The sequence below is a fragment of the Trachymyrmex septentrionalis genome, unplaced genomic scaffold, assembly GCF_001594115.1.
Source record: "Trachymyrmex septentrionalis isolate Tsep2-gDNA-1 unplaced genomic scaffold, Tsep1.0 scaffold40, whole genome shotgun sequence".
Taxonomy (NCBI): Eukaryota; Metazoa; Arthropoda; class Insecta; order Hymenoptera; family Formicidae; genus Trachymyrmex; species Trachymyrmex septentrionalis.
In genome coordinates, this window is record NW_017305569.1 from 2,261,808 (window position 1) to 2,272,861 (window position 11,054).

The 11,054-nt window shown below is 41.7% G+C and overlaps 1 protein-coding gene across 1 annotated transcript in view; it reads left to right on the forward strand.

Annotated features, from left to right (window-relative positions):
• Positions 1-1,860: 1,860 nt before the first annotated feature.
• LOC108751059 overlaps positions 1,861-11,054 on the forward strand; it is a 25,557-nt gene continuing 16,363 nt past the window's right edge. The window contains exon 1 of the mRNA XM_018491000.1: positions 1,861-2,700. Coding sequence (XP_018346502.1) covers positions 2,419-2,700 — 282 coding nt within the window. The 5' untranslated portion in view covers positions 1,861-2,418. The remainder of the gene's footprint in view (positions 2,701-11,054) is intronic.

The following is an 11,054-nucleotide window of genomic DNA, read 5'->3' on the forward strand; positions in this document are numbered from 1 at the left end:
CAAGAAACGATATATTTCGTACGTGACAAGAAACGTGCTGCGAAAAGAAGCGTGCTTTCCGTCAGACGTATAATAATGCAATTACCAACGAGTTTGAGATTAAGCGGGAAAGAGTTAGCAGAAAAGAAGAAGCCGTTTGTTCGTTATGCGTATACGCGGATTGACGGGGTGAGGCGGATGGAATTCGAGAAGTGGAAACCAGGATAATTCTCACTTAATCCTCGGACACAGTCCTTGTGATGAACCATTCGTTACACTCCGCGACGGCGACGAGTATTTTTCGTCGTAGCATCACCGGCCGCGCGTGGAATAATCCCATCTCCGATATTGCTTCCATCTTTAATGCACTCGAAGTCCATCCACTTCGAGATATATTATACGTCGATCGGTAAGTATCGGTATCGGATCGCGATCGTCGATCGTAGTTTGGGAAACTTGCCGAACTTGGTCGGCCCACTTTTTGTCTGTTTTCCAAGCTGAATTTTATGGCGACGGAGTCGCGCTATATTTATTGCGCTGTCAGTAGTATTGTTTTGATACTCGCAGCGATTTCGCAGATTGGAGAGTGATCCTCAAAGTAATGAGAAAATAACAGTTTTTTAATCTTTCTAACATGAAATTGGAAATTCACTTTATTTCAATAATTCAGCGAATTCAGTAGTTCGGTGCTTCGGCGCTGACATAATAAATTTTACTGAGCATAATTCGCAAGTCTTGCACGTAGAGGTGGAATGGTGAAAAGCATAGAACGGTACTACAGAATTGTATCTGTTGATTCACAGATATCACACACGAGGAAACGGCAGACAACTGGAAGAGGCGCAGCGTTTGGCCATTGAGGACTCATCTTCGGTCATAAAAGGTGTCTGGTGGATAAACCGTGAAAGTGCCAATATCTCGCGAATAAAAGCATCGTCGACCATATACGCGACGCTGTACAGAAACGGATGGAGTGGTGCGCGTCGAACGGTAAAATCGAAGCAAAATTGACGGCGCCACGAACGAGGATCCTGCTGGAAGAATATGAGGCCGTCGTCTGAGCGCCTGTTCGATCGAGGAGAATTAATTTTCCTTCCGGTCATTGGGTCATGGCGAAATGACCGTACTGTAAGATTAATCGTGTCTTCATGAGAGCTCGGATCTCACGTTAGTCGCTCGATCAGCGAACAAGCAGTCCCCCTCCTCGACCCATGAACGGGAGCGAGAGATTCGCCAACTCAAGAAGGCAAGTCGCATCGGGTGAAATTCTCTTTGGATCAACCCAAAAGGCGAAGACGAAGAGAAGTAGATAGTAGTACTGACCAATTTAATCCGAAATCTCCATCATCGATCTTCCCAAAATCTCATTTAAAATATTACCTACTCTGTCTTGACAAAAGCGGATAAGTAATGCCCTTTAAACAACGCAACATTGTGTAAGCGCGTGAAAAATTGACGGTGGTCAAAAGCTAAGACGGATCGAGGCAGCGAAGGGTAAGTCGCAAGTATCATTCGGTAAATAGTAAGATCCGGGAAGATATAACACCTCTCTGCGGCAATCCTCTCTATTTGGCCGGCAATTCCCATTGCTGTTCGTCTCTCCTGGATTCTCGTCCAAGTCCCATCGTCGTTTCACGTCTTTCCACGTCGCGGGCATAAAAGTATAACGACTTGGGACGCGTTACGTTCGCGGTTTACAGGGTGAGGGTGCATGTAGTGCTCCCGTGATAGCACGGGATCGTCCGGTAACGTCATAAAACTCGTGGAAGAGTCCACATAAGAACGGCGAGGACGGCAACGTTTCGAATTTACCGAATAGTTCGATAGCCGCACAAAAAGCGGCGAATAACATCAATTTCGAATAAAATAATTATACGGAGTACACAAAAAAAAGTCGCAATTTTTAAAATTAAAATAGAAGAATGAAGTATTAATAATAATCGGGCTGATTGTGAAATCAGATTGAAGAGACGGAGATAATGATAAATGATATTCCTTTGTGTAATTCTATGGTCTTTAATATTCGCAAAGTAAGTGACGCGAGAGAGAGTGACGCAGTGCGGTGAATCGTTAAAACCTCCTGGTTCGGCGGAATTCCGAAGAGACGTTGCCCGACGTGTTCGACACGAAGGAATTCAATCGCGAAATGGACCGCGCGATATTTGAATACTCGCGTAGATTGTAGCGTCCGTGAGTTCGGTAAATCCCGTATCCGAAGTAGATATTGTGATCGTCGCACGCGGACAGAGTCCATTTCCGCGGTTACATTACCGATACTCCGATACTTCGTCCGATGTCTGTTCGTGCGCTGCTCGGAACTTGGACGGGCTGCAAGCAGCTGGGGAGCTTTAGAATATCTCCTTCGCAAGAGGATCGAGCGAGTTCACGCGTGTAATTTGCTTGGAGAACGCTAAAACACGGTGAGAGAATACCAGAGATATGGATCACGTGCACGTGAAATCGAGATCGGCCTCGAAGAGCAATCCAACGAAGATGGCCTGTGAGAAGGCGTCGAGACGCCTTAGGACGATCCTCGTGAGGGCGTCTCGCGTCGGCGTTTCTACGGCGGAAGTCGCCAGGTTACCGGCGGCCAAGAAACTTATTCCGCAAAGAGATCACGGTTGGAAATTGGCAGTGTTTCTCCTACTTATGTTTGGAGGTGGAGTCATCGTCGCCTTGGTGTGCACCGCCAGGAAAGGATGCTCAAAACTGGAGGATATCGTAAGTTGCTTTATATCTTTACTTTTTACGAATATTAATGTATATTTAAATTTCAAAATAACTCGTCTGCACATAGCGGATAGGATAAAAAATTTAAAATTTAATCCAATTTAAGAGTAACGTAAGTAAAAGTTATTAAATATTTTTACGCAATGCAATGTGAATATAGTATTATACTTCATATTATTGAAAATTGAGAGTCATAAATTTCGCACAAAGCGAAGTTTTAGATTAAAGAATGCATAATTTTAAATTATGAACAATTTAGAAGTTTAAAAACGAAACGGACGCGCATTCCTATGAATTTGCTCCGACGATCATGCATACCTGACTTTTTGAAGAATTTCATGAACCTGAGAGAGCGGTGGATGTGAAGTATATGTCGCATGTAACATGCGGTTGACTTGAGTAAAAGTCACACGTTGTACACATTTTCCAATGAAAGGGACGAGGCTGAAGTTTCTGCCGTGTACTCCGAGAAACTATTTCCGTCAGAAAGAATTTGATGTCATGCTCTGGTCGGACAGGAACTCTTCTCTCTCTCTCTCTCTCTCTCTCTCTCTCTCTCTCTCTCTCTCTCTCTCCTTCCTGTCAGATCTCGGAAAATATATATTTCACCAAAATTCGCCTAAATTTCAAACCACCTGTAGAATAAATCTGTCATTGCTAGAAATGTGAAAACTCTCGTTGGTTTTACTGTTTTATTTTTAAAAAATCAAAAGAGAGAGAGAGAGAGTGAGAGAGAGAGAGAGGGACAGGAAGAGAGAGTAGAGAGAACGTGTGATAATGGAAAATGTTTGTAATTCATGTACATATTTTATTTTATTTTCAAGTGTAAAAATTTGATACTGAACCTCTACACTATTGTGCAATATATTCAATTTTTTTAACAGTCGTCATTGTTGTCACCGTGAGCACAAAAAAAAATATAAAAAATTGTTTTGCATAACGTTTTCGCAATTTTTAAAAAATTATTCCACACACAACGTATAGTTTTAATAGTAATTTCCATTTTAAAAAAATTCTAAAAAAGTTATGTAAAGTTATTGAGAAAATAATCAGCAATATATCTATTTGCGCAAATTGAAATTTAATATTTAATCGCGAGCGTAATAATCAGCGATGCATTTGTTCTGTACGATGCACGTTTCTCGTCTTCCGTTGTCAGTCATTCAAAATCTGTAAGCTTCTCCGGGTGCATCGTAACCGATTCCTCGCGTATCTCCTTTCGCGAAGCAAATCGTCATAGAGTTGAAGCGTGCGAAACACACGTTATGCACGCGCGAGAGCAATCAAGTACTTAGGGTGCGCGCCCAACGAAAAGGGAGAGAGAGAGAGAGAGAGAGAGAGAGAGAGAGAGAGAGAGGGGGGGGGGGAGGGAGAGAGAGAGAGAGAGCGAGAGCGAGAGAAGACGCCGCCATGTATGTAACGACGATTGTACGACGGTGGTAGGATTGCGTTAACGATGTTTCGCGCGCGGAAGAAGAGGATGATTGGATGTGCTGAAATTACAGATCAAGGGGTTTCTAAACAATTACGCTGTCGGCAGGAGGTCAGACCTGGAGAGTAGCGTGACGTTAGAGGCTTGCAGGAACTGAGGCTTGTGGCCTGCGGCTGGTTGCGGGCGAGGGCCGAGGCTACCAGGAAGTGCTCTCTCACCGGCGGCCAATGGGGTGGGTCGACCGGTCAGTAGAGGAGAGAGCGCGCGCTTCTCTTCTCTGATATTCCCCCTGGGAAACAGGCACGCTGCTCCATTGTACCCCCCCGAGCAAAGCGGCATGGACATGGACGCGCGCATAGGATTGGCGGGTAACTCGTCCCCGCTGCACCCCCTGCTGCTATTACATCGAACGCAGCAACCGCAACGCGGAAAGTTCGCCTTTGAGTCACCCGCCAGGATTGACAGCGATTTTAACTGACGTGACCGAGCTGCGATTATCGCCCACCGGCTGATTGGCGGTCAGAAACATCCCCCGAGCGCTCTCGCGGGACCAGCGTTGCCTTACGGCCGTCGGCCGAGAGGATAAAAGCGAGAGAGAAAGAGAGACAGCGTGGTCCCCTTGGGCGTTGCTTAGTGGATATGTTAAGTGAAATATTCCAGAGGGTCATTACGATGGGTCCGAAAATCACAAATTCTCTTTGATGCTTCATCAATTGCTTGCGAATTGCTTATGCAATGTTTACTAATGAGAATCGTTGGAATCTAAAAGGTATCGTTATATTAAGAGCGAAACGATCGTACATGATGCGTCTAACGAAACATTTTCGAAGCAACGGCGTGTTTACATAACTGTTTATGAACTATTTGTGACCTTGCAAATAAACAAGTATAGTAGGATACCTTCGAATAAAAGAAGATATTTGTTGACGAAAGTGTACATTTTTACGGTATTATTTATACGTAATGATTAGTTAATTATTGCAAAAAGAATAAATTTTAATTAAAATAAATTAAAAGATTCTCCAATTATTCACAAATTTCTACTATATTTAGGAATTTTCAAAATAATAATAAAATTTCTATTTTTATATCCGTGTGTTTTTAGATCCTGTTATTTTATTAAGAATTCATTTTTGATTCGCGCGACGCAATTTTACGAAACGCTCATTTGTTTCTTATAGTGTTTCTTCGATTTGCTAAAATCACTTATTCACGTCGACATGCAACGTAATAGCGTAGCCCTTCGATGTTGCTTTATTGGTCTAGTTCGATACACGCGGGTGGTTCTACCACGATAGATCAGAGTGGAGAACACGGATTCTCTTTGATGTCGCCCATGATTGGTAGTTGCTTGCATCGTTGCTTATGTAAAGCTTGTTAACACTATCTTACCTAACCAAAATACCGGAATTGGATACCATCGATTACACGAAAACAATTACGATAAAAGCCAAAAGGAATATTTTATATAACCACTGTAGACAGATCAGGGGAGGGAAGAAAACGTGAAAGTACAGTGAAATCTATAGAATTAAAAAGGAAATATACACTTCACAAAGCAAAGTTTCTTCGAATCAAAGAAATTTGTGTATTACTATACAGTTAAAGAAAAGTTCCTTTGAGTGGAACGTCATTTCTTGAAATCAAATAAAATTTTCTGAAATCAAGTAAATTTTTATTTTCCTCCAAGATATTTTCACTTTAATTTAAAAAAAAAAAAGTCAACGAAAGATTTCTTCAATTTAGACATAACTTTTCTCAGCACCTGTAGCAACTGAAATGTACATACATTTGTCTTTGTATATATGACACGAATATTCCATTTCACGCTATAAGTATCTTACGATTAATATTTTAATCTATTATTTGGAATACCGCCTTTTTTCGTCAAGTTTTAAGCACCCCTCAACGTGAAATTAACGCAATCGCGGAGGAAAGCGTTCGCGTTTCGTTAAAACGAAATCTGTTAGTGCGACGGCTTTACGGCGTTAAAAAGGCGTCCGGTGCAGAGTGTGTCGTGTCACAGTTTATCCGAGGCAGCAAGCCGCGACGTGCGGAATCTACGGCAACACCGTCAAATCCCATCACGGACGGGACTGCGAATTTCACCGTCGGCCTCCCGCCGTCGCCTTCGCCGTTGTGCCGCCGCGATTATACACTCTATTTACCTCCGGGACACGTCAACCTGCGATTATCTCCTCGCGATGCGTTCCTGCCGTGGTCGCGGCGGTCCCTCAAAGCGCGTATCGGACATTCATGCGTCCGTCCGAACGCACCCGAGTCTGGTTGCACGCAATATGCGATCGGGAGGGAACACGAAGATGCGTCGAACGTGCGTGACGGCCACCTGTGCAACGTGGAACACGCTTGCATATACGTTATCGATGAGCACGCGTTCACCGATCGACTGGGAATCTCGAATTCCATTTACATTCTTAACGCCAAGGCAACTAAAAAAAAAAAAAAAAATCATCCAACTGGAAACGTCGTCGTTTCCGAATGAGGCCGAATCTGACAGAGCGATGAAACCGACAGAAATAATGTTTACTCAACGGGACGAGATTGACTACTGCCGCTGAATACCGAGCGTTTTTACGAGTAAAATTTGCAAATTCTGTTAGAGTAGCGCGAATAAACGATAGCAGCCATTGTAGAATTACGTCGATAGGATACGTCATGTTTATCCAATGGAATCAGCTCCAGATTGTCAGTCTCGAATATACAAAGTTTCTTTGCTACGAATTCACGAGCAAAAGTGATGGTAGAAAGCATGGTGAATATGTGGATACAACCCTTTAAAAATTGATTTAAAAATCTCGTTTATCTTTGTTTATAAATTCTATCGTTACTGCAAACTGAAACTATTTGATAACATTCGTGTGATTATTCAATTCAGATACTGAACTTTATATTTTCTCTGACAGTAGTGCAAGTCAATCATATTTTCTACGTATCTTTAACCTATGTTCAGAACAGAGGAAGGAATGGAAGACAGGGAACGGTTATGGAATAGATAAATCGTGGAATATGCGATATCCTATATAATTTGTACTACAATCTGAGGACCATCAAAATTACTTGTTCACATTCTGCAAACATAATATAATCACTGGTCATTACAGTGTTACTGCATTGTCGTAAAAATTACAGTTTTGCAAATAGTTTTACAGGTGTGTACTCTTTATGTAATTTTGAGAAATATATTGGTATTAATTTTGTTACTTCAGTCTAGTTTGAAGACCTTAAATGTGACTTTTAATGATATAATTAACTAAATATATAACCCTATTCAATAACTCTTAATAACTATAACGATCGTTACAGTCGTTAAAAGTTACTGAATAGGGTTATTAGAAACAAAATGTATGTCGTGTAAGTTATACTTATAATTGATGTAAAGTTATACTTATAATTGGTGGATTTCACACATCCCCCTTCTATTTCATAATCATTGTCCTTTTTCCTTTTTCAATTTTTTATAAATTACGTTCGTTCTATATTCGAAAAATATTTACCTACATAATTAGGATCATTCTAAGGTCAATTTACACAATATGTGATTTTCCAAAGATTAAAGATGACCAATGAAATTCATTCATAAACTTCTTGGAACTAATCTTTAATCTTTAGGTTAACCATAGATTGTGAAAACAGGGCTAATACTAGGAAAGAAACTTCTACCAGAAGTAATTATGTCATACGAATATATCTACAAATATATAAAATGAGGCTCGAAAGAATTAGTGAAAAATATAAAAAAGTCTACGTCAGCTGTTTCAGCAGATGCACTGTTTCAGAAAACTCTTTATTTTCGTGTAAATGTAACAAAAAACAAATAAAATAATCGTTTCGACCCTTCAATTCGGGTCCTTATCAATATAAAATGTAAATCGAGTCGCGAGAAACGCTTACATGTAAGTTAATAAAATTAAAATTCAGACAAATAATTTTAATATTTTTCTAACTCTTCGTTTTTCGTGTTTCTTTTGAATGATTACATAGCAAATCTGGCAATCTGTGATTCTATTTATTGACGCAATGTAAATATATGACTTCGGTTTTACTTTATGTAAGTTTTTATATTACTATTGTGTGCGTATAATTTAAAATATTTTTGATAATCATTAGGCTATTCGTTACATAGCTAATTCGGCATTTGGATAAAGAAGAACAAGCTAAATTAATTGGGAATCACCCGGAATCACCGGGAATCATCTTGGAAGAGTCGGAACTTTTATTTTATTCGTTTTATTACATTCACGCGAAAATAAAGAGTTTTCTGTGCATCCGGACTACTGAAGTAGGCTCTTTTTTTCATATTTTGCACTATATGTCCGTTGACTGTTTTACTACAACGTAATATAATATTCCACAATCCCCTCCATTTCTCTATATAGACGATCTTGTAAACCAAGATGAATCTCCTTCGCGAAGAGTATCTACTACCAATTTCCGAGTAGCATATTTGACGGGCGTTTTACCATAGTCGCGTGACCGCGGGCATACAAATCGGGCGGCATTCATAATTCCGGCCGTTGCTCATCGCCGGCGGCGGACGGTAGCGGCAAGTGCATATTCGTTCGGAATAGCACGCACCGGCGCACGTGTGCGACGACTACCACGTGTCAGTGAGCGGGACACGTCGGCGACGCGAGACAGTTGCTATCTACGCCGACGTGCCACGCACGCGAACCCAAACTGGAGGGCAGTTATTCGCGGACAGGTTCACGCAGGCCAGCATAATTCCGGGATGACTCGGACAGCTGCGTATGATGCCCGTCGGCCGTATCAGGGATACGATCTGCGTTGGTCCGCGTCGCATCGGGTGTTGCACACCCCCTACCCCCCTCCCTCCATCTCCTATCCCAATTTCCGATTAATTAATGCGTTAATTTATCAGCTCTCGTTCTGCGTTTGGACACGGTGCCGGCGCCTGGCGCGCGCTTCGCAGAGCATGGAACGAGGGTAAACAGGATGTAAACCGAACTCTGATCGATATTGACTCGTGTCATCAAGGTCCTGTTTACCGCGCTTGTTTACTCCTATTGAGTATCCCTCGATACGTCAATAGATTCCGATTTTTCTAAATGATTTCATCCTCCATGCCTTTTTTGCCTATTATATTTAAATGACGCTTAGGTGACACTTATTTGCTTTTATGAATTATCCAGTTTGATATGTTAATACACTGAGAAAAAATTGTTTATTTAATTAAATTAATTTAATTCGTTTTTATTTCTTTCGAAAGAATATATGTATTTAAATTAAATATACTTGACTTAAATATATTCTCCAATGAAAAAAAAAAAAAAAAAATCAATTAAATCGATTTAGTCAAACGACAATTTTTTAAAAATTGGATCTTAATTTTGCTAGATGATTTTAATACATGTCCGTCATGCTTTTTTCATATATTAATTACACGTAGAGCGTATATAAATATATATTGCTCTTCAATTTTTATTCTTCTCATTTTTTTAATAATTTAGTTGACTCCTTCGTCGATTAAACGCAACTGGCTTAAGACGTTTTACGGTGCGCAAAGAAGGGTCGTTATTTCTGATTGTCGAGATATGATCGAAACCAATGACATTGACAAAACGATGTTTCCCAGAAGCTTCGTAAGAAAAATGGACGCAAATAGTAGGTTGCCGATCGAATGTCGATCCGACTACCGCACAAGCGACGAATGAGTGTCACCGGCCATTAACGAGGCCTCGAATTTCAAATCCCGTTTCCGTGATTACCGCGACGGAAACGAGACGGAGACGAGGAAGAGAAGAAGCGGAGGTATTGAAGGGAAAAGCACGGATCTACGGCAGCTGGCGGGCGTTTTAGATCAGATCCCTTTCCAGAAAGTCGGCTTCCGAATGTCAATTTCGGCCGCCGATGCTGAATTCCCGACATTTACGGCTACGTGCCGTCCTGACTTACATCGATAGCCACCGTGAGGGAATTTCCCGGATTTTCCATTTGAGCATTCTTCCCGCGATCATCCGATAGTCAACTCGACGAAAGAGGTTCCATTCGTTGAAAGGCGGCATTTTTCTTATTTTTCTTTATCGTATTATTGAACGCATTTGGATTGCTTGGGATTTTGCCAAATTATTAGTGAAGTAAAAACTTAGTTTCCTATCTCATTACTTATACAATAATCTCATTTTCCACACACACACACACACACACACACACACACACACACACATATATATATATATATATATATACAATTAATATTTTATAAAAAGAAGTGATTTATTTACGCTAATTCTATACTAGCAACGTACGAAACATCACTTTCAAATCATTTGTTGTTGTTTCGACAGTAACATCGGACGAATATTTTACGCACGATACTTGCGGGAAACAAGTTCTCGCTTAAACCACCTATTTTACTATCAGCATGATCGAGTGCAAATGCCTCGTGTTTGTATCAGCCAGAACGTACGAGCACGGCAGTGTGACATCAGTGGCTGTTGTCGGTGTGTATATTCCGAAAACGCGTTGTCGCTCGTTCGATATAAAATACGCAGGGGATAGCGCGGGAAAAGGGTGGGCGGAGGGTGGACGGGCTAGAAAGCTGGAGAGAGCCGTGGTGAGAGATTCGAAGGGCTGGTGGATAGATAGGCGCCGGAGCGTAACTCGATATAGCTGCCAGCAAGCTGCCTGCCGGTATCACGTCCCCTCCCCCTCCCCCTCCCCCCTCCCCGTTCCCACCTTCCGTTTCCTCCACTATCCCATCCTCTCGCTGGCCCGTCAACCCCTCTCGTTCGCTCGCTACGGATGCAGGGTTACCCAGGAATATTCTCCACGTAAATGCAGCATCGATGTTTTCTCAGCAACGAGGCCTCTCGATGGGCAACCCCCGTGCCCGATTCCATCCCTACCCCCCCCCCCCCCCCCCCCCCCCCCC